The sequence below is a fragment of the Schistocerca gregaria genome, chromosome 6 (genome assembly GCF_023897955.1).
Source record: "Schistocerca gregaria isolate iqSchGreg1 chromosome 6, iqSchGreg1.2, whole genome shotgun sequence".
Lineage (NCBI taxonomy): Eukaryota > Metazoa > Arthropoda > Insecta > Orthoptera > Acrididae > Schistocerca > Schistocerca gregaria.
The window spans coordinates 259,579,678-259,605,021 of NC_064925.1; the positions used below are offsets into that span (position 1 = coordinate 259,579,678).

Here is a 25,344-nt window from a genome sequence, read left to right on the forward strand (position 1 = left end):
GCGGGGGCCCTACCAGATATTAGGCAGGTGTACCAGTTTCTTTGGCTTTTCGGTGTAGATAACTATCACCCGCAGAAGAGTCTGAAGTTACTATTAATACTGTTTGCCTGATCAATAATATACAAAATGAGCAGCAAGATATCTAATACATTTTCCTGAGGACGCTTGAAGTTACTTCTACTTCTGTCGTTGACTCTCCATTCCACAGATTGCGTCCTCTCCACTAAGAAACCCTCACTTCAATCACAAATTTTGTTTGATACTCCATATGTTCGTACTTTTGTTAATGAAGGATGATGTGATACACTGCTCTAAGTACTGTTTGGAACTCACGACATACTGCGTAAGCCTGATCACCTTGATCCATGTGTTGGATTTCGCGTGACCTACATTTTCGGACACATTTAATGTACCTATTCTCAGTTGGGCAACATCAGCTGCGAATGGAATGACAACAGAAAAATTGCGCCAAATCGGGACTCGGACCCGCATTTCTCGCGTATCACGAGCGGTCGCCTTAGCATTTGGCTATCCGTGCATGAATCACCGCCAGACCCAAACTTCCATATGTCTTCAAACTTATTTCATAATAGCTGTAGCCGCCGCAGTACCTCTTCCTTTGCACATGCAATCATGTCCAAAGGAATTATGCGTCGTAATTCAGACTAACACAAGCACTGTAATATCTTGCATTTTCGGCATCAGCGCTGATAAGCAGGGAGATGTTCGATGTACCTCATTTTAATAATAGTTTTGTCATTCCTACTGATAGCATACTTTGCCTTGCTACTTATGCACCCCACATGTCACTTTAAGTCTATACCGAAAGGTATTTCGTCAATATTTACCTCTTTTCTTCCTCAGTGTCGCGCCTCTACATCTTCAGCTGTGAAGCTGATCAGTCTCTTCCTAATGCACATTTCATCGCTATCTGAGACGTATTTGTCATACAGAAGGCTTGTAGTGGTGTACATTGGTACACTAACGTCAACATGCAGCTCCCGCCCCCGCCCCCGTCCTGTTAATCGCATTGAAGAGTTTCATAGCGTAGGTTGTTACTGCTTTTCCACATGTTTATCACCTTTATGTGTCTTTTTCTATTAAAAATCATCACGTCATGAAGCTCTCCACCAAACTGACCAATGAAATAGGTACACCCTCCAGAGACAATATTCTATTTACTATGTCTTTCTATAGATTTCAATTCTCAACAAGACAGCTGCTATACCTAATGTAAGGGGGATGGAAGTAGCTTAGTCGATGTTTTTCGTTAGAAATTAGGGAAGAAAATGCGCTTGTCGAAGCTGCTACAAACTCCAGGCACAAAGAATCCATTCCAGCTCGGAATCGATATCAGCGCTAGTCAACATATCACAGTACCATACTGTTTAATATCTATTGAAAGGATTTAGTGTTGGGAACGGTATCACCCGTAAACTTTAATGTTGTAATTTTGTCACTGACGTTAAGGCTCTAACAAAAACGAACTATTCACAGCCAAGAAATATGAGCAATACGTTACATTTGCTTATATTAAGGATTAACTGCACCAGTCAACTTTCCTCCGCCACATTCTTATGGCAATGCAAACTTCCTATTGGTAACAGCATCGTCTCTGAGTATGATGGAGCTTCTGACGTTATTGGCAACATAATTTGTATATACTGTTAACAATAACGCTATGTAACACTTCCTTAGGGCACTCCCGGAATTTTCTTTACATTTGTCGATTTCGTTTTGTTAGATATAGTACAATGAGTTTTATCTCCTACCAAGTCCTGAATTTAATTAGAAATCTGATCCGATACTAAGTAAGCACATATTTCGTTTACTAAAGGAGAATGTGTAGCTGTATGGAATGCCTTGCGGACGTCAAGCAACATGACATCAACCTGGGCGCCGTTGACTACAGCATTTTTGCGTTTCAGAGAAAATGAGATAGAGACGGAGGACAAAAGACGACTGGGGAAAGAGTGGGGAAGATAATCGGCTGTGCTCTTTTCGAAGTAACCACCCTAGTGTTTTGCTTAAGCGAATTGCGGAAACCAAGTGCAAGCGTCTTTCATACAGACTCTCACCCCTAACGAATCGAGCTCGCGATTGGTTGTATGAGCGTGGAGGGGGAAGCAGTGTTTGGGTTGTACGAGGCATTTTCAGACAGTGTACTATACTTACATAATTTTTTTAAAAGTGTGTTTGAAAAAATACAGGATAATGATACATTTGCTGACTATTTTTCCACATAACTGCCATCCCATTCAAGGCATATTGTGGGCCGTGGCACAAGCTTATTTACGCCCTCCTCGAACACCTCTCCCGCCAGCCTCTCCCCCACTTCAGAAGCTCTTTCTGCACATGCTCGTCGATTGAAATTTCCGGTTCCCTCATGTATGCCTTCATGGAGGTGAGAAGACGATAATCTGAAGTCGTCGAGTCAGTGGAATACGGGAGGGGACGAGACTGGTTCAAAACATATCAACTAAAGAGTCCTCGAGTGCCTTGGTGGCTAAGGTTGTGTAAGACTGTCGTTGTGCAACAAACACACTCCTCTCGTCAGTATTTCCCCCGTTTTCTTCTGAACGCTCCTTTTGATTTCTTTGGGGTCTCATGCTCTCATTGTGCAATAATGGTCTCCCCTCGAGGCGAAAATTCGACCAATATCGCGCCTTTTCGGTGCCAAAACACTGTGGCCATGATTTTTACTCGAAATTGTGTTTTTTAATTTTTTTGGTACATGTGAAGCCACTGTAACGATTGTCTTTTTATCTCAAGCTTGTAATCAGCATTCCACGTTTCCTATCCAGTTTCAATAGAGCTCAGTCAGGGATTTTCTCTGCCTCGTGACGACTGGGTGCTGTGTCATGTCCTTAGGTTAGTTAGGTTTAAGTAGTTCTAAGTTCTAGGGGACTGATGACCATAGATGTTAAGTCCCATAGTGATCAGAGCCATTTTTTTCAATAGAGCTCAGAAAACACTCAGCTTCCCATTCAAGTCGCTCGAGAAACTCGCGGGCGTTATTGATCATCTGGCGCACAGTTTCTGGTGTACCAGCGTTTCTGTGACTCTCTCGTTCTGGAGGGTTGTGGAAAAATGGCAGAAACCGTAAATTGGCGGTCCTCACTAACAGTTTATTAGATTTTTTGCAAATTGAAGAGGCTTCGACTCTTGCTTCGCAAAAAATTTAAGGTGTTATTCCTTCCGCGAGTAGGAAGGGAATCACAGCACGTGGCTTGCAGATGGCGAGATTTCTTACTGACATGTTTCACGCAACTGGACACTACAACGTGAGTTTACTGAATATCGTGTTTCTGTGATACTAGTTCTGGGCATAAGATCCGTCTCTACCACTCAGTATTGCCCTCAAAAAACAAAAAAGCGCACCCTATTACGATAGCAGTTCACTTACTTTATGAACATGCCTCGTACAGTGATACATTCAGTAACAACGGAATTTTTTTAAAGACATTTTCTTAAAGTTCTAATAACTACATACCTGCTGCAAACGCTGCTGAGCAGTTACGCTGTAATTCAAGTACCAGTGATCATTCATGTTCAGAGTAATGAGGCGCAAAACCTGCAGGTGAGGACGTTTGTGGACCAGTTGACTGTTTGAGCTATGCGCCTTACCTGTAGTCTGGGTCAAAAGAAGTCAGTAATGGTGACAATCTTTGGTCGCCATTGAAAAATGATATCGGAATTACCCGTAATTTGCTCATGATCCACTTACAGACGGAAAACTTAAATAACAATGACTGGACGGGAATTCGAACTGCCGTCCTGCCGAACGCGAATCCTGTGTCAAGCTATTTATTTCTCATACTGACGTATTTTGCATCTCGCAAGCAAAGACTGGGGACAGTCGCGTGAAGCGGCGTCACCAGACGCGGATCGCGCGGCTGGCGGCATCGGCTGCACCTTGGTCGCCGCTAACAGCGCTGAATCAGATAAGGCTCTAAATTTAGCCACGTTACTCTTAATTAAAAAGCCCGTCCGCTGCTGCCGCTGCTGCCGCCGCCGCCCAGGCGAGGAGCGCAGAAGAGAAGCGGGGGCGGTGGCGCCATACTGCGCATGCCCGACGGCCGAGTGCCATTTTCTGAAACCGGTCAACGGTCGCGTTATTCCATTTTCCAGGTCACGCGGCACAACATTTTTCTTCGCGGGAGACGCACGCCCAACACGCGTGCGCACGGCGACAATGCGGGACTCGCACCGGAGCACCGCGAGCGGAATGCCGACGAGTGAACACGAGAGCTATACATAGACCTACTGACGCGTTCCAATACAACCGTGACTCAACCCTACACCGTCACTAAACTGATTAGTACTGGTTTTTTTTTCAGTATTCTCGTCAACCTATGTCATCCTCCACATAAATACGTGGCTGGATATAAAATTTGTTATATGAGCACAAAGAAGATTCTTATAGCAAATAGTCCTGGAGTCCACTTTGGGGTGTCATGTGCCTAGATTGAAGCTGTAACTTTTGCTACTAAGTCCAATGCGCCTCTGGCGTCTCGTTATTGTCTTGGAAACGCCTGCCATGCAACTGGCTCTTCGTGTGAGAGAAGAGCAATGTCGTTACGTCTGTTATATACGAAAGTACTAAATTTCAGATCTCTAAGTCTCTCTGCTGTGATGAGGGATCTAGCGCGTTATCGTGCAGCAACCTAACATTCTTGGACTGTTTCCCATAGCGGTTCTGCGCTTAGTACCCATGATCTCGCCCAAAGATCGATGTACTGGTACGGATTACCAAATGCTTCCCGCGTGCTCTGCTATTCCGAAGTACATACAGTGGGCTCTAGTTAACTCCACCCTCGATATACCGAGTTTCTAGATACACAACCCAGTAATCAGGTCACTCGAAACAACACTGATAAATGGAACAAAACGTGTGTTTCGGTATACTTGATACATCGAAGCGTTTGTCACGCAGACCGCCCGTCAGTGTTATGTAATTCGAATTGTTTTGTCCTTCAACTCTTTACGCCACTCCACTGTCTGTTCAAGAAAACAAAAGGCGCCGAAGTGGATAAATCAGTTGTGAAAATGTCTTCAAACAGGTAAAAGTATGTGATTCTCAGAAGAAAGTATGTCGACATTCCTGAAGCAAGATCATATTACGGTAAACGTATCACACAGAGGGGGAAAGATAACATGCTGCGACGAGATGACGCTGTTTGAAGAATTCTTATTGAACTAGCTTAGGCAATGTAGAGGTCCTGGTGTACTGTGCTTAAAGAAAAGGCCAAGACATTTGCTGGTAGTTTGGGCAGCGATGGGTGCGCCACATTTGCAGAGTGGCTTACTAACTTTATGAAAGTACGTAACATAGTTTTGAAGACAAATGAAATGTCGTGTGACGAGGGCCTCCCGTCAGGTAGACCGTTCGCCTGGTGCCACTTCGGCGACTTGCGCGTCGATGAGGACGAAATAATGATGATTAGGACAACACAACACCCAGTCCCTGAGCAGAGAAAATCTCCGACCCAGACGGGAATCGAACCCGGGCCCTTTGGATTGACAGTCTGTCGCGCTGACCACTTAGCTACCGCGGGCGGACGTTTTGAAGACAATTTACGGCGACAGTGCGAGGTATGGAAACAGCTGCAATCAATAGAGGTTCCTACGACACCTGGGGCCTTCTTGCTGATTTGCTATTAGGAAAAAACGTGACACACGATGACTTTAATGACCAAGCTGAAGTCTGCAGTGCCCTAAATGACGTTGAAATTTGGGTTATTCTGGGTGACAGGAATGAAGATGATGAGACGAATGAGCATTTCCAAGTTATTGTGAATGTGCATTCTTAGAAAGAAAGTATAAGTTGATGTGTTTTAGACTTTGGTCGCAACAGAAAATACAGATGAGCAAGGAAGCTGAAGGTCACTGAAGCAGCAAAAGATCAGATTACTTTAAAATAACACTGAGGTATTCTGATGTATTTTCGCTAAGGTCGCAGGTTCGAATCCTGTCTCGGACATGGATGTGTGTGATGTCCTTAGATTAGTTAGGTTTAAGTAGTTCTAAGTTCTAGGGGGCTGATGACCTCAGAAGTTGAGTCCCATAGTGCTCACAGACATTTGAACCAATATTATGTATTTTCGGAAATTTGTTGTGTGTTAAAATAAATGCAATACGTAAAAGATCAACTTTCTCTTAATTTGAGGTCTAGTTGTTGCTTTCTGCTTCAGTTTGTATATAAGTACGAATATTATTGAAACAACAATAGTATTATTTAATTTTATTTTTGATAGGTGATCCCTTATTTCAACTTTTTCTTGATTCCACTTTGATCAGTCAAACTTTCTTTGAATCTCAATATACGCGAAAAATGGCTTAAGTTCTTGTTTCTCATTCATGTGTACCAATAGCAACGGGTAACGGACATTCCTCCATGTACCAATGCCACTCAGGAGCAATCTACAGGGTGTTACAAAATGGTACGGCCAAACTTTCAGGAAACATTCCTCACACACAAAAAAAGAAAATATGTTATGTGGACATGTGTCTGGAAACGCTTACTTTCCATGTTAGAGCTCATTTTATTACTTCTCTTCAAATCACATTGATCATGGAATGGAAACACACAGCAACAAAACGTACCAGCGTGACTTCAAACACTTTGTTACAGGAAATGTTCAAAATGTCCTCCGTTAGCGAGCATACATGCGTCCACCCTCCGTCGCATGGAATCCCTGATGCGCTGATGCAGCCCTGGAGACTGGCGTATTGTATCACAGCCGTCCACAATACGAGCACGAAGAGTCTCTACATTTGGTACCGGGTTTGCGTAGACAAGAGCTTTCAAATGCCCCCATAAAGGAAAGTCAAGAGGGTTGAGGTCAGGAGAGCGTGGAGGCCATGGAATCGGTCCGCCTCTACCAATCCATCGGTCACCGAATCTGTTGAGAAGCGTACGAACACTTTGACTGAAATGTGCAAGAGCTCCATCGTGTATGAACCACATGTTGTGTCGTAATTGTAAAGACACATGTTCTAGCAGCACAGGTAGAGTATCCCGCATGAAATCATGGCAGTGAATCGAGGAAGTACAGTACATATTGACGAAACTAAAATGAGCTCTAACATGGAAATTAAGCGTTTCCGGACACATGTCCACATAACATCTCTTCTTTATTTGTGTGTGAGGAATGTTTCCTGAAAGTTTGGAGGTACCTTTTTGTAACACCCTGTATACTCCTTCAAGAAGGACGTGCACAATTTCTAGAGGTATAAATGTTCCACTTACAACAAAATGCCGGACTTTAAACCACGGTAGACGATTGCAATTTTGTCGCATAACTGAAAATCGCTGATAAGCCAACTCGTGACGGTATCTGTATCACTGAAAAATCACATGGGTGCTCTAACGGAGACCGGCGTGCCTTTGTGGAAACGTTTTTCTAGTATGCTTCTCTATAGATGTGTCCGTGAGACATGACAGTGTTTATTAGGCCTGTTATGTAACTTTTCGTCTTGTAAAGGCATGTTATCTATAATTTCTGGAAAACGATTCTCAAGCGTTGTTGGGAGACGTTGCCTTGATTACAAGGACTGGTACGTTCTTCGTGCGTGACAGATTTGTAGAAGGTTCTAGTGGTTAAGTGACCCATAATCTAAGACCTAACATTGCCCGGAGGATGGATCGACATAACTGGGCAGCAATGACTCCGAAACATGCTCTAAAACTTTGACTGCGGTGATGGTTGAAAGGTGAAGATAACCAAGGGGAAAGTAAAATCGAGAGACGTATTGATCTTTCAGATTACGAAGAGCCATTGTCATAAGAAGAGGCGTATTACAAAAGTAATGTAAGTTTGGTTATAAAATAATTATGATCATGAGAGAACGTTTTTACTGACAATAATATTTTACTACATATCTACTTCAATTCACATCAACCTTCTGTAACGCTACACCATCTCCTATAGCCCCTCGTCATACAAGTCTGGTGCCTGGTAACTGAACCAGTTGGTAACGCCTGTCTGGCGTTCATCATTGTTTTGAAATCTTTATCGACCCAGCCACTTTTTCGAAATCGAGAAGAATATTCATTTGGTGCAACGTCAGGCTTGTACGGAGGGTGATCAAAAGCTTCAAAAAGAAAACATAGATTCTTCTCCTAGATTTTAGCAGCGGCGTGAGGGCATGCGTTGTCGTGAAGGAGGATTATTCCGGACGAGTTTCCCGCTGCATCAATTAAGGCTCTAACGTGTCAGTTTGGTGATTGACAGCATATGTAAGCTGTAACTGTTGATCCACGGTCCATGAAATCAACAATCAAAAGAACGCTCGTTTCGCCCCCCCCCCCCCCAAAAAAAAAACCTGAAGCCATCTTTTTCAATTCTAGAACGGATATTGCGTAAACTGTTTTGGTTTGCGTGGACTTGAATGACGCCACTGCACTGACTTATTTCAATTCTGCGTTGGTGTACGATATCCCCGTCTCATCGCCTGTAACAATGTGAGAAAACAAATCTCGATTTTCCTTATAGTGCTCAAAAAACTGTCGTGCATTACGCATTCTTTGCTCTTTGTGCAGATCAGTGAGCATTTCTGTAACCCATTTCGCACACAGTTTGTGATATTCTAGCTGTTCAGTGACAGCCCTGTAAACTGAGATTCGAGTAACACTTTGGAATTCATTACCCAGACCACTAACCTCTAATCGTCGATCACTTCGAAATTTTTTGTTCACTCGATCAACGATGTCGTCGGTGCGGTTACTGGGCCTGCTACTCCGCTGTTCATCGTTAACATTTGTGCGGCCATTCTGAAATTCTCGACACCATTTTCGAAAATTCATTATTTCAGGTCTATACATTAGGCATCTACGATTGTATCGGTCAATGCGATCTGCTCTCACCGACTGGCAAACGACTACTGAATAATACCAACAGTGCTGCAGTTCCCTACAAGGCGGAGAAAGCGCTGCCCGCGTGTGTGAAACTACTTTCAGGCCTACCATTTGTTAGATACTGGTCACCGAAACTTACTTTTGGAATACGCCTCGTATAACGTCAAGACGATCAGGTGGTGGTGTTGAGACAATTCGAAAGTCAACTGCAGCCCCACGCTGAATTTAATCATCTGCCTTTGTCTAATATTTACTATCGCTCGGGAGCTTGTCGGACTCGCTGTACGATGTTCTACGAGGCGGTACAGGGACGGGGTGAAAGAGAGAGTGTTTGTGTTTTGCCGGGCTGCCCGGGGTCGCGGCTCGGCTCGGCAGGCTGCCGCGGGCTCGCCCCGCCCGGCCCCGCCACGCGCCGCCTCCGCCGGATCAATAGGCGGCCGGCCAGCTGGGCGCGCCTGCCCGTCACAGCGGCCGCAGACGTCGCTCCCGCCGCATCGCAGCAGGGGACCACCTGAGGGCTGGGCCCGGCTGCTCTTCGGCTGTCTGGCGCGCTCCCCCCCCCCCCCCCCCCCTGCCCCTGCCATGCACGCACACGAGGCGCTGCCCCACAGCTAGACTCAATCTTCTTACAAGGGTCTGCCCACTGTGCTACAATGGCGATTATAACTACAGCACGTGGGATTTAGAGGAATCGTCGTCGACTCCGCAACGCGACGATCGTGTGAAATCCGAATCGCTCTGTTAGTTCACGAGATCCAGAAGGCATTATACACGGGGACCACCTTTTGCCCGACGCGGTGCAGTAATTCGACGCGACATGACTCAACAAGTTGTTTGTAGTCCCCTGTACAAATACTGAGCCATGCTACATCTATAACCTTCCATCGCCAAAGTGTTGCCGGTGCATGATTTTATGCACAAACTCATTTCTCGGTTCTGTCCACTAAATGGTCGATCGGAATCGTGTCGGGTGATAATCATTCGCTCGAACTGTCTAGAATGTTTTCCAAACCAATCGTGAACAATTGTGAACAAGTGTGACCAAGTGACATGGTACACTACCATGCATTAAACTTCCACCGTTGTTGTGAATACGACGCCCATTAATGGCTGCAAATGATCTCCAACTAGCTGAACATAACCAGGATCCAGCCCATTCCACGCACGCACAGCCCCCACCATTATGGAGCCACAACCAGCTCGCTCAGTGCCTTGTGGACAACGTAGGTCGGTGGCGGCGTGGGGTCTGTGCCACACTCAAAACCTACCGTGAGCTCTCAACAACTGAAATTGGGACTCATATGACCAGACCACAATGTTCCAGTCGTCTAGGATCCAACCGAAATCGTCACGAGCCCAGGAGAGGCGCTGTACACGATGTTATGTTAACTGGGGACCTAGCAACGATGGAGAGGCTCCGTCCCTGCTGCAGCCGCAGTGGTCCAAAACCCCACGAAGACTATCGCAGTCCACTTCACCCCACCGCTGCCCCACACCGAACACAGTGTTATTGTGCGGTTCGGCCCCCGGTGGACCCCCAGGGAACGTCTAACACCAGACGAGTGTAACTCCTACGTTTGCGTGGTAGAGTAATGGTGGTGTATGCGTACATGCAGAACTTGTTTGCGCAGCAACAGCCGACATAGTGTAGCTGAGGCAGAATTAGGGGAACCAGCCCGCATTCTCCGAGGCAGATGGAAAACCGCCTAAAAACCATCCACATACTGGCTGGCTCACCAGACCTCCGTGCGTTAGACCCCAAGGCCAACCGGGCGGGCTTGCTGTATACGATAGCACACTATTGCAGAAGGGACTCGCGTCGGTCGTCCGCTGCCGTATCACACTGACGCCAAATTTCGTCGCACTGTCCTAACGGATACTTTCATCATACAGCCCAAATTGATTTCTGCACTTATTTCACGTAATGTCGCCCTTCTTTTACTGACAACTCTACGCAAACGCCGCTGCTCTCTGCCATTAAGTGAAGGCCGTCGGCCACTGCGTTGTCCGTGGTGAGAATTAATGCCTGAAATTTGGCATTCTCGGCGCACTCTTCATACTGTGTATCTCAGAATACTCCATTCCCTGACGATTTCCCAAATAGACTGTCCTGTGCGCCTAGCTACAACTTCCATTCCGCGTTCGAAGTCTGCAATTTCCATTGTGCGATCATAAATACGCCGGAAATCTTTTCAGACGAATCACTCGATTACAAATGACAGCTCCGCGAATGCATTGCCCTTTTATGCCTTGTGTACCCAATACTACCGCCATATGTAGACATGCGTATCACTATCATGACTTTTGTCACCTCAATGTATACCCGTCCATACAGAAATTTTGTGTTCCTTCACTTTCCGAAAGCTTTAGACACAGTTTATAGAACATAGACTTCTCCAGAGTCTCTTAGATTGTTACATTCCACCAATAAAAACAGAGAAAATAAATCAATACAACTAAATTCTCATCACCCTCTAAATCTCCTACAGCTAGTTAACAAACTCCTCTTCCTCTGTGCAGCTCTCCGACCAGTGCATCTGAAATTCGAATCCATTTCTTTGTTTACTACGGAAGCATGATGGTTGCATTGTCTGCTGCCATCTTGTCATTCCGTTTCAACCATGGAGCGAGCTGAATAAGCCAACTTCTGAATCTTTTTTAATACTTTCTCGGTTTAAATGTTTTCTTGTGTATAGGGCACCTAACGCCACTGACAGTCTGGCATTGTGAATTTGTGGTTCACATAACGTAAAAGATGCCTTAAACTTCATTTGTCTTGGAAGAAAATATGTGGATTACTTATTATGTACACTGAAGGGGCAGGGAGAGGGATGGGATGGGAAGGGAACGAACTAATGATATCATCTGTACCAGGACTTTGTGTGTAATCAGTGACAAGTGAAAATGTGTGCTGGACCAATACCTGAACCTGGGATCCCCTGCTTACTAGGCAGTTGCTCCATTCAACAGTGCTTATCCCAAAATCTATCTCGATATGCTCCCAGTCAACTTCCCCAACTGTGTCTTCCATGTTTGCTAATTTTAGTTTCCGGTTGGAGGTCGAACATAAATGTCCATTTGCACTGAAGGTTGTGGATTCAGTGCCCATTGAGGCGAATCACTTGTATTAATGTGTGGCATCTGTTCTTTTGGACACATCCACACAATATCTGAACTATGTTAAAATGCACACTGTTTTGGCACAAACTCCTGCAGTACAGAAGGTAGAAAGGAAAATTTCTCTTCGGGTAAAGAGATTGCTTATCTGAGAGTAGGGAAGGAAATGACACTTAGAAAATCAGGCCGAGTCAGATTAGTAGTTTTGTTATTCCACCAGGAGGATTTCGTCAATTCTTTCATCTGAGCTTATAAAAGCATACGTTTCTCAGACCAACCCCAATCCGACACTGTCACCTGGAGACCAAATGTGAGCATGGATAATATCTGATAGACTTCATGAATCCATTTTTTACTACTTTTTGTTCTTTTTACAAATATAGGGGAACTTTTCTGATGTTCTGCAAAAAATTGCACAACAGCAAAAGAGTGCTTCCTGCTTAATACTATAGGCCCTGCACAAATAACCTTACAAATAACATCAGAAACTCCACAAGGCTCTCCACAGATGATGATGCCATACATAGGATGACGGAAGACTGCAGCAAACTGCAGGAAGGCTTAAAGAGTATAAACAGTTGGTCTAGAGAATGGCAGTTCACTTTCCATATAAACAAACCTTAAGCTACTGCACAGGAACACTCAGAAAGACTCATTATTGTACGATCCCCCAATTGCAGAACAATCACTGGAAGTGGACACATAAGTAAAACATCTATGAGTATGCTTACAGAGCACTTTTAAGTCAAACACATAAAACTAATTCTTTGAAATACATGTGTCACAATAATTAATTGCAAGGATTATCAGGAAGTGTAGTCCATCAATGAAGTAGTGCGTTACTGATGATGGGTATTGCTGATCAGTCTGCAAACCTCATCAAATACATGAAATATGACTGCTATATGAATAGAGAAGCTCCATAGAAGTGCAGCACATGTGAAACCTCATGCTCCAGTGACAGATGTTACAAGAGAGGCACTAATGTTACCACTTGAACGCATGTTACTGTAAGAGCCAACGTATTGCTTCCTGTTATGTGTATCTCACAAGATTCAGAAAGTATCTTACAGATTCGAGTTCTTATGTGGACTTATTTTCCACTGGGCATTCTTCCCACGCACCTTTCGTGACTGAAACACTGTGGGACACTAGGTACCCTCCGCCACGCACTGGAAGGCAGCCTGCGGAGTGTAGATGTACATATAGTAATTCTAACAATATTATGAGTGCATAGTTGTTACACACACACACACACACACACACACACACACACACACACACACACACACACACACACACCTACTACTACTACTACTACTACTACTACTACAGCTTGATGCGCCTATTTGTGATTCAGCATCACCACTGTATGGTGAGTAGCAACTATCCTTTTAATAATATTATCACTATCCCATCCTCGATATTCAATTGTAGATACATACTACATTTACAAAAGGGATTTGTCACTGTTGCATTTACAATAGATAATTTTACACAGTCAATGACAAAATGCATTATTTTTCCAAATGTGTGAGAAGCTGCAAGCATTTTAATCTGACAGAATCAATGGCATCAATAATTGAAGGCAAATTCTTAACAGAAAGGAAAGTAACACTGGATGTGCCGAAAAGAACTGTAATTCGACCGCTAATACCATCAATTCAATCAGTAGCACTCTCAGACTGTGCTGCTGTTGACACAACAGCTCACTTTAAATATGGATAAAAGCAAAGTCTCTCGACAAGACTTCTTATCAGACATGGTTTTATCAGAACAGAGTGGAAATTACACAAAAAAAAGAAAAAGAAAAAAAAACACAATGTGTGCAACCTGGAAGGTGCATGTCAAGAAAGGGAACACTTGCTGCGCTACTGATCGTAGAACTAATGCATCTATTCAGTAACATTTTTACAATTGCCACTGTGATAATCAGTCAAAAATGTTGATAGAATCATTAGAAGTGTACAACACACTGCCTGAGATATCAACAAGGAGGCCAATATTTTTTAATCCATAATTTACAGATCTTCAATAGTTGTTAATTGTACTGCTCTCTTATTGACAACACATCGACTGAGATCTGAACTCTTTTTGTGATGGAACAAAAATCCTTCTACATTTTAACAACTCTAAGTGGAGGCAACAGGTAAACTTGCTGTGTGAAGCAATATTTGTCAACAATGTAGCAGAAATAGCTCCTGTATTTGTCTCTACCACTCTTTCGAGCCACTAGTGACAGCCTGGAGACTCAGGAGGCATGTACCCCAGCATTACAGTGTGGTTGAGAGTCCAGAAGGCTTTTTGTGGGTAATAATTTCTAGAAGAAGAGGCTCTGCTCTAAAATTCAAGCTGCTGGGAAGTCACAATCCCCATAAGCAACCTTCCTGGCAAATTAAAACTGTGTGCTGGACCAGATGCTCGATCTGAGGACCTTCACATTTCACAGGCAGGTGCTCTACCAGCTGAGCTACCCAAGCACAACTCATGACCTGTCCTCACAGCTTCAGTCCTGCCAGTACCTCATCTCCTTTCCTCCAAAGCTGTAAGGATGGGCCGTGAGTCGTGTTTGGGTAGGTCAGCTGGTAGAGTACTGTCCACGAAAAGCAAAGGTTCCAAGTTTGAGTCTCAGCCTGGCTTCCAGGAAGCTTCGTATCAGTGCACACTCCGCTGCAGTGAGAAAAATTCATTCTGGTACCTACACCGTTACTCAGGCAGTATGAAGAAAGTTAAGGTCCCTTCACCTGATGCTCTGAGCTTCTTGGCATTGCACGAGGTCTCTCACATATACGAAACCAGAGTCTGTACACACACATGGTAATGCAGCATCTGAGACAAATAATTGGATGGACTGCTTTGATTATTAACTAGGAAGCATTTGTTTGTGGATCCAAATTAATTCTCAGCACTACTGACTTCAAAAAACTGTCTCAATATGTAGCCACCAGCCTCGTTTTGACCTGCAAGATTGTGTTACAACTGTCACTATTGCAGTACCAATGGTACATGCCCTGTAGTGATCTAATTTTCTCAGTGAGACTACTAGCCCAGACCAGTAGGAGTGGAGAACACGCAACATTAATCGTTAACACACTGTTCTGACTGGTTCCCTTCAAATTTCGCTGATAATCACTACCTTTCAAATTAAGCTGGTGACCTCCACAATGATGAAGTGGGTAACACGTCCAAAATCAACATCTTAGATCCATGGAAATAAATACTATTTACTGGTGTAATTACATGTAGCCAAGTTCGTCTCTTCCACAATATACCATTTACAGCTAGCTTATCACTTCAGGACCTGATAAAAGAAGTTTCTTGCTGCCACACGTGTGCATATTTTCCTATAAAACCAGAAAAGCTTCTCAGCAATCCCCCTCCTTGCTGGGGTACTGGATTTTGTAATTCTTACTGGCGGCTTTACTTTGTTGATCACTGTCTATCACTATCCTCTGAACTCACCAATCACCACCTCCTCTCCAGGGAGCACATGGCTCCTACTTAAAGGAGGGCTATTGACTGTGCAAACCACCAACTCGGTTTCGCAAAACCCCAAGTGTACCTATTTGGCTCCGATTAAAATCCACTTCAGATGGGCTGGCTAAAGACCAACACATCAGCTTCAGGCCGGACAATGTCCAAATCCACTGTATACAGAATCTTGCAACTGTAACAGCCAAGAGCAAAACTATACAGTGTGGCTGGGAATGATATGTTATAGAGGTAAACAGTGAAGAATTCCGGAAGCACCATGAGCGCGTTCAACACAGTTAACATTACCCACTGTAGCCATTTTTAGTGTCATGTTAGTTACACCTTCATTACTGCTTCATTGAGGTCAAATGTATTCAAGCTTTTTTCCATGGGAGTAGATGGACACTAGAGAGGCAACATCTGATAATTCGTACATAATTTTTTGTCAGTTGCCAAATCAAATCTATGGGCAAGAGCAAATCCAGACACATAGTTTGCTTTCTGCAGGCCAGGTTGCTCTTCTCTCTCTCTCTCTCTCTCTCTCTCTCTCTCTCTCTCTCTCTCTCTCTCTCTCTCTCTCTCCCTGACTTGTGCAGTATTTGCCAGCAATTTTCTATGAAGTTTTTTCAAATGCTACAGCCATATACCTATTAAAGGACAATTGCATTTTACGCAATGGCTGTATTATGATCATATTTATTTCACACGATCAGCTGATTTCCTCGATGTGCCATTTCCAAGCACTCACTCATATCCTTTTAATTTCGTACTGTCACCCTGTCTGAGTGTACACAATGTACACCGAACTTATGGAGTGTATTGTTTTGTGTGATACATCTTGAGTTTTTATGTTCATATCCATATGCCACTACGGCAATAGTAGTATTCAAATTGTGGATGAGTGTAGAATGCTCTTATTTGAGGCTGTTATGTCAGCAGTTACACCACATTCAAATGACAAACATACACTGGCTACCCCCCTCCCCCCTTCACATCCACATAAGATAAAATTACGAGATTGTGCGTAAGCATTTGGAAATGGCACATTATCAAAATCAGCCGATGGTATGAAATAAATGTGATTGTAATACAGCGAAGGTAAAGAATAGAAATATCTTTTAATATTATTTCCACATCACGGTGTGAGTGAGGGAAACCACCTCAAGTCCAAATCAGGTTGGTCGAAATTAACCTTTAACACTGTTACAGATAAGGATCCAGTGTCTGCAACATCTTGCCAAACTGCTCCATTGCTCTTGTCAAAATGAGCTCCGCAAAATTGCAGTAATTCCAATTACCTGAATAGCCTCCATTTGTACCAAGACCTTCACTACATGTGCATTACGCTACTTCCCTGAACTCACGTTTCATCTCTAGTCTCCACAGCACACTGTGACGCCAGTACAGAGCTCCACCTTACCGCTATAAAAGAAGCATAGAAATGAGGTACTCACTACTTGGCGCAGTCGATCAGCTGGTACTCGTTGGAGCGCTCGTAACACGCCTGTACTCCCCGGTCCTTCCATAGGATCTCCGTGTGCTCGTAAAACTCCTGCACACAACAGACAGTGATTTCGATATGATGTTGCCTGAAGCTATATATCTGAGACAGTATTTCACTGTAACAAAACAAAGAAAGGAAATAAATGTAAAAATTCAGCTAAATCACACACACACACACACACACACACACACACACACACACAATTTTACCAGTATGCTACACATAATTAATATTTCCTGAATCAATACATGATTACGCATTAATAGATAGCTATATCAGCAACTGTAACCTCTGAATTGGGAAACTGGATATCCTGTCCTTTGTAACAAATTCCTCCATAATTCCTTTCACATATTCAACACAACTCATGCAATTCTGTACTGTAGAAGACTTGACTATACAACTAGAAAGAATGCATAAGCAAAAATTAATAAATAATTTAAAAAATTCTTAATAATAGAGTGTTTAAATAGGCAAAAACCTGAACTGCATGGCTAGTGTTACAGATCTTTTCAAATATCTAAGCCCTGCACTTTTGCATTACAAGTAATAGCAGGCTTTGGAGTGGAAAATGTCAAAAATTTGACTAATTTTTCCTGTTCCCCTCACTAATTTTTCATGACATCGTATTCTGCGCCCTCTTCAGTGAGAGAAAAATTATTCACTGTACAGATGGGTGAAATAAGGATAAAATGTGGCATTCACTCGAAATCCTCCACAACAACCCCTTACATTTACTCCCTTACAATGTTTGACAATGCTGACTGGAACATACTGTTTGAAATTCTGAAGGCAGCCGGAATAAAGCACTGGGAGCCAAAGAAAATCCACAACTAATACAGAAACCAGACTGCAGGTATACGGTTTGATGGACTTCAAAAGAAGGTAGCGATTCACAAGGGAATAAGGCAGGGTTGTAGCCTCTGCCCAATGTTACTTTATCTGTCCACTGAGCAACCAGGAAAAGAAAAAGAAAAATTAAATTTTAATGTACCGTCGACAGTGAGGTCATTAGAGACAGATAACAAGCTTGGATTACTACATGATGGTGAAGGAAATTGGTCATAACTTTTTCAAAGGAACCATTTCAGCATCACTGTTCCACCTTGCTCAGTAGCATTAAAGGGAACCGTGGAGAAATTTAGGAGCAGATTAAAAGGGAATAAATACAGACTTCAAGGATTGCCAAAGATACTGTTTTCTGTCATAGATGGCAAAGGACTTCGAAGTCAGTTGAATGGCACAGAGAATATCCTGAAATGAGGTTATGAGACGAACATCAACGAAAGTAAAACCACATTAATAGGAAGTAGTTGAATCAAATCAGGCAATGCTTACCAAATTAGATTACGAAATGGGGCACTAAAAGTAGTAACTGAGCTTTGCTCTTTGGGCAAAATAACTTACAATGTGAAGAAATAAAATGGGAACTGCAAATAGAAAAGAAAGCAAAATCTTCGTTGAAGGTATTTGTTTGGCTGTAGACTCCTATGGAAGGGAAACGTGAGTGATAAACATTAAGACAGGAATAGTAGTTTTTTAAATGGGTAGATCGAGTAACTAATGAAGAGGCACTGAATCAAAATAGGAATAAAAAAAGAAAGAAAGAAATTCATTGTGCACACTGACTAAAAGGTGAGATCAGTTCATAGCAGACATATTGAGTCCTGAGGCATTAAGGGGGGAGGGCAAAAAGTAACACGTTAAATAAATGGTGTGATGAAGAGACTTAAAGGATGGACTAGTGTGATGAGATACATAAAACCTGTCTTCGGACTGAATACAAAAACGACGACCTCTGTTGTCAACAATCAATCACAGTTCGAAAATAGCACTGTCTTTCGAGAATATAATACTAGATGTGAAAGTGACTTAGTCCGCAGCTCGTGGTCGTGCGGTAGCGTTCTCGCTTCCCGCGCCCGGGTTCGCTTCCCGGCGGGGTCAGGGATTTTCTTTGCCTCGTGATGACTGGGTGTTGTGTGATGTCCTTAGGTTAGTTAGGCTTAAGTAGTTCTAAGTGCTAGGGGACTGATGACAATAGATGCTGTCCCATAGTGCTCAAAGCCATTTTTTTAAAGTGACTTTCACTTCACCTTAGTGTGGCACACAAAAGGAATGCGTCTTCAGCCACAAAAATCTTTGACCATTGATTCGTCGCCATATTTTACTGATACGTTCCAGTTCACTGATCGCAGTTATGATCCACGCAAATAACTATAGTCCGATTAAAATTATTTGATAATTGACGTCTATCACAGACACACACGGGGGGTCACCTCACAAATGCCGTTAGTATTTAACGTGGAGCAATGTTAGAAGCGGCCGCAGACGGGTTTCGCAGCCTGAATTTAAGCCCATGTCCTAACCTAATCATAACCTCTTGACGTACAATGTATCTGAGAAAACAGCGGTTAACAAGCCCCTGAGGTAGAACTAAAATCACGAAATTCTGGTTTAGCGGTAAAATCAAACCTTAATTTCTCGATGCCACTCGCTACCTGAAAGTATCTTCACAACTGTGGCTACATGCGATTCCGTGTTACAAACCTTTGAGCAGTCCTGTTTGGCACTTGGTTGCAAATTATAGGAAACACAAGCAGATACAAAACAAAAAGGAAGGGTGGGAAGAAAAATGAGAGCAATTAAAGAAAGTCAATACAGTGACGAAAATGACGCAGCAATGCGTAAGAAATAAAAAAATTACATTTAAACCAATCAATTGAAAAAATACAAGTCTTCTGATTAGGTCCAGAAAAATAAAAGTTTTGCTGCATTTGACGACATTCGTACCTCCCACTTCCATTCGTTAGGTTTGTACGCAAACCACTACAATGCGCCATTACACTTCAGGAAGTTGTAATATTTACGACTATCGTGTCTCCGTCACAACGATTGACAGCCTTAAAAAGTTTGGCTTCACGCAAAGTTGTGCGAAGGTTATCTAATGCAAGCCAATCTCTGTGATTGATTATAATAACTGTATAAATGACGTTGAACCGCGACTTCTGAGGAAGGATAGTAGTGTTTGGGCAGTGCTGTGTATGAAACGCGTACATTTCGTTACTGTGTGTGTGTTTGTTTTACGGAATACGAAATGAAAGGGCCAGACCCAGCATTCAAGAACCAACCACATCAAGAAAGCAAGCCCGACAAGGAATTGGAAGTGAACTAGTTGTTGTGACTGTTGGGAATGCCGAATCGTTCAGGCGTGACGCTGAGCGCTCTGATTGGAGGAAACCAGCTATAAGACATGTAGTGCCAACTGTCGAGTAATTTTTAACGGACTGCAACTAACATGGTAATATTTGAACACGTTGGAACACTTACCACGCCAAGCTGCAATCATGAAATGCGAGTAGCTTCATTGCCTCAACAAAACAGAAGAAATGAGGACTCCTTTTGCAGCACTATTTTTAAAGTATTTCGCTGGAAAGATTTCACGGCCTGTATTACGTGTAGAGTCGCGCTAATATTGAGCTCAAGTAATTCTGAGTCTGTCACATTTAACCAGACGTGTATTTCGTAATGTGTTTCCTTCTAATGAATAAACAGTCAGTGCCACGAAAGTCTGATTCAAGCCTGAAAGGCTAATGGCTAAGGCGGCTGCTCGCCCTAAGTGTGGAGTCTTGATTCGAGTCAGTCATACACAAATTTGCAAATGTCACTACATAGTAATTATTTTTCATGTTATGAACTGCACGTGGTGATACTCTTGTTTTTATTTGTGAATTACCGAGTCCTTTAGTGAAGTCAACTTTTTAGTTTTGTTTGTGCTGCATAATTAATGGTAGTACACAAATGGCCGTGGCAGTAGTAATAGTAGTAGTCTTAGCAGTAGTAGCAGCAGCAGAATTCACCTTCAGTCCGAAGACCGACTGATGCAGCTCTCCATGCTAATCTTGTATAAACCCCTTCAGCGCAGAATAAGTTCTGCGATGTTTCACTTCCTTACAAGTATATCCTCTAAGCAAATACTTTCAAAAAAGGCTTCCTAACACTTAAATTTATATTATATGGTAACTAATTTTTCAGTAACGCTTTGTAGTCTTTGCTAGACTGCATTTTATATACTCTGTTCTTTGACCATCGTAATTTATTTTGTTGCCCAAATAGCAAAACTGATCTACTACTTTAGGTGTCCCATTTTTCCATCTAATTCTCTCGGCATCGCCTGATATAACTGTACTACATTCGAAGGGCCTCAATTTGCTTTTGTTGATGTTGCACGTAGCTCTCTCTCTCTCTGCTGGTATACAGGGAATTGTACGCACCGGCGGGTAGTCGAAGTCATGTTGCGAGGCGACATCCTGGATGTAGTCGACCCGGTGCTGGTTGGAGGGATTCTCGAGCTGGATGGGCGGCGTCAGCGTGCTCATCGCGCCGGTTATGGTCTGCAACACACCAGATAGTAAAATGAAAATTTCTGAGCGATAAAAATACAATGTGGTCGATTGTGATTCAGTCATTACGTTACATTATTTTTTCAAATTTTGTATAATATGGCTAACTACTGAGGGGATTGGTGTGGACATCCACGTGTTTTAACTGTAATTTTATCTTACTTAGGGTATGTTGGTGAAATCTTGGATTTTTTATGTATACTTCTCAAGTATACGTAGGTGTATTAAAGTATGTTTTCATGATATTGTACATATAAATACAGTGACAGAAGAAAATAGCACTCCTGGAAAGACGGCGTCGATTTTCATGCGATGACGGCGTACGCCACTTGGGGGATAGTAGATGTACTGTTAATTGTTTCCACGTCGCCCGCCAACAGACATCATAGTGGCATAGCTACCAGAGCGCCATCTATGTCTATCCTTTAATAGAGAATGATCACAGCCAGAAGGCTCAGTGTGGTGCAAACACATGAAGCACGCATGCCACGGAGGCGCACTCGTGTTCCCTACCGCCAAGTGAGCGAGTTTGAAAGGGGGTCGAATTGTGTCCTTCCGGGTGGCGGGATGGTCCACTCGAAAAATTTCCACCCAAGTTGGACGTCCTGTGACACTTGTGCAACGATGCTGGTACCAGTGGTCACGTGCATATTTTCACAACCGTAGATGAGGTTCTGGACGACCACGCAGCGCAGACGCCTGCCAGGATTGTATTGTAACGGCGGCAGTGGCGGATCTTACAGCTACCACAGTACAGCCAAGAGCGTTTGTGAGCCCAAATGTCTCAACACAAACTGTTGCAAACCGGTTATTAGCAATAGGACTACGGGCATGCTCAACTGAAACCCGTCTTCCACTTAGGCCACACTATCGACGTGCACGGCTCGACTGGCGCCGTCAGATCATCACTTGGAAGACAGAATGGCGCACCACAGTCTTCGGTGATGAAAGCACACTGTCCGAACCAAGTGATGGTCGTTTGCGCGTACGACGTAGACCTGGTGAGCGCTTTCTCGTAAAGTGCATTCGTCTACGACATACTGACCCGGCAGCAGACATGGGGCGTGGTAAGCTACGACTCTAGTTCATCTCTGGTGTTTCTGGACGGGACGCTAACTAGCACTCGGTAAGTGCAGAATATTGTTAGAGCCGTTCTTTTACAACAGGAAGGTGACGTGTCCTTCCAACAGGATAATACTCGCCCACACACACTGCTCGCGGAGCCCAAAATGCTCCGCAAGAGGTGCAGCAACTTCCCTGGCCAGCACGATCTTCGTAATTGTCTCTAATCGAGCACCTGTGATAAATGACGTGATTAGAATCGACTCTCAATCAACAATTCTCGCAAAACAACGTGAACAGGTCGAGCAGGCGTGGCATAACGTATTCCAGGGCAGTATTCGCCATCAGTAAGAACAACTTAACGCCACAGTCAGCGCCTGCGCCGCCGCCCATGGAGGCTACACTACATATTAATATAGGTGTTTCAGCATGGGTCGATAGCTGATACCTCGGAACTGCTTCTGCTATTTATCTGTAAACGTCATTACTTAGTCCATATGCATTGTTGACACACAAAATAAATCTTGAGTGAACTGGGAACCTCTAGAAGTGTGTACTTTTTTCGGCAGTGTATAGCATAAAATGGAAATGATCGTATGGCACTGTTGGCTGAGTGGCCCCATTCGGGGCAGTTCGACAGCCGTACTGCAAGTCCGTTTTAGGTGACGCCACATCGGCGACTTGCGAGTCAATGATGATGATGATGATGATGATAAAGGACACACACAAACCCAGTCCCCTGCCGGGATTTGCTACAGTAGGGAGGCGGACTGTATAGTTTAAATAGTGTAAGACTACGTATGCAACAAGAGAGATTGTCTACAGATGAATGAGCGAATGACTAATCAAGTAAATAAATAACTACATCGACCTGCTGCACAGGAGGACCATGTATTATTATCCTTAAAGGTCAAATGTTCCTGTACCTGGCATAAAAATTATTTTACCATAAAATATTGTTCCTGTTTCCTCAGAACTTTCATGTTTTAGAAATATAATGCAACACTTCATTTATTTACATACGCTGGAAAACAGTCCGCCAAATACGCACCCAACCGCATTTGCTTATTAAGCTATGATTATGTCCCATGCTTAGCTAACAGAAAACAAATTCAACGGTAGATGTAGCGATGTCATCTTAACCCAAGTTGGAACAGAAATAATCTTGACAGGCGTGAATTTGGTGGCAAAAATGAGCGTTTTACATTTACCACAGCAGCAAACATGGTGTGATCTCAAATGTCATGTTATAGAGAGGGAGGAAAAAAAGTACCTCTGACGTGAATGTGCAACCAGATGCAGATTGAATTTATAGTGAGATTAAACAGTAAAAACTTAACTAGTTGAGAGGGTATCTTAATTATTTCTGGGTGTACAACAAGCAACATATACAGTGGACAAATACAAAATGAAACCAAGATTAGAGCAGAGTACGAGACGCCGAATAAGAAAAATTTTTCCAAACAACCTTATGTCGGAGGAAATGAACCATGAAACGACAGCGAAGGGCGTGCGGGAATTTTTCTGGTACGCTTTTGGGTGTTTCTAGCAGTACGGTTTTGTCCGGCAGAGCTGCTGCTGAGTTACGCTGTGGTGACTGCGCTCCACAGCACTTACTGCCGTGTGTCTTACAGCGCCGCGGTCACCACGACAAGATACACAAACAGGTAACTGGTTGCTTACCCTTGCAGCGGGATGTAGTGATATTGGTGCCTGAAGTGGCTTGCTGAACACTGTTCGAACAGAAGGCTGCGAGATACGAACACCTAAAGTGCTTGGGCCATCACTTGAGATGCGCTGACACGTTTTGCACCCAAAAATGCCGATACAGGACGGCGATGATCAGTAAGGACTTTGTAATTTGATGGAGGTACTCCAGCATTTCGAAACAACGCCTTAACCAGCATCATAGTAACAGTTCACGAACTAGTTACCACTCATCGGATTGTTTGGGTTGTCGCAAAAGAAAATCGTTAACGTTAGTACACACAGAAAATAAAAGCTTATTATTCGAAGCGAGCAAATTTTTGTACCTGGGCTTTATGGCAGTGCCAGTAACTAACAGTGCGAATTTCCCTCATTTCAAACTGTTACGGTTTAGGCTACTTCTGCCAGGAAAGCAGTATTAAGCGCTCACAAATTCGTAAGAAAATCCCAATTACATTCATGTTCATGTACAGCAAGTGGAAACAGTGCTTGAAGATTGGAACCTTCATTCTACTACACCGGTTAAATGGACACAGTTACTGACAAATATTGCAAGTGGAATTGCCCATAATGTTAGAAGAAGATCGCCTCCTCATACGCCGGAGGGCGAGGATTCAACAGGATAAGGACGACGATTCGATAGGATTGAGCTCCGCCGCATTCGTCTCTGGGAGCCTGGCGATATTTTTAATGAAGTATTCGCTGCTTGTGGTTTGGACGTGGTGGTCGCCGGGAGTAACCCCAGATCGCCGTATTTGCGACACTGAACATGACACACGTCAACACCTAAGAGGAGCTGGACGAAAGAATTTTTTGTGGTCGCGACAATAATTTCTTCTACTACGTCAACTTTATATTGATGGTGGAAGCAAGAATGTCTAGCATTTGCAGTAAACTACGTAACTTGGGAAAAAAGTTATGAGTTTAGTTTTGTATTCTTTTTCACCATTGTCTTACTTCAAACTTACTGCTATACTGCATTTGTTAGGAAAAAATTTCATTGATGCCCTCTGTACATCAGCAAAAGTTAAAACATGTGCCTTTAGATTTCAGTATTGATAACATTGCAGCTTCCAGTACCACATGTTGTCTATTTTATTACAGTGCTATTTCCGTGGCGTAGCTCATGTCAGCAAATTAATGGCAACTACGGGGCTTTACTTAGTTGATTTAATGGTCACGCAAAATTCGCGTCGAACATAACCAGCGAAACATAGGGT

At 43.3% G+C, this 25,344-nt stretch overlaps 1 protein-coding gene across 1 annotated transcript in view; it reads right to left on the reverse strand.

Moving 5' to 3' along the window:
• LOC126278336 (guanine nucleotide-binding protein G(s) subunit alpha) overlaps positions 1–25,344 on the reverse strand; it is a 339,303-nt gene that overhangs the window by 118,371 nt on the left and 195,588 nt on the right. The window contains exons 4-5 of the mRNA XM_049978373.1: positions 21,227–21,346; positions 16,906–17,003 (exon numbers count right to left, since the gene is read on the reverse strand). Of these exons, the coding sequence (XP_049834330.1) occupies positions 16,906–17,003; positions 21,227–21,346 (218 nt within the window). The remainder of the gene's footprint in view (positions 1–16,905; positions 17,004–21,226; positions 21,347–25,344) is intronic.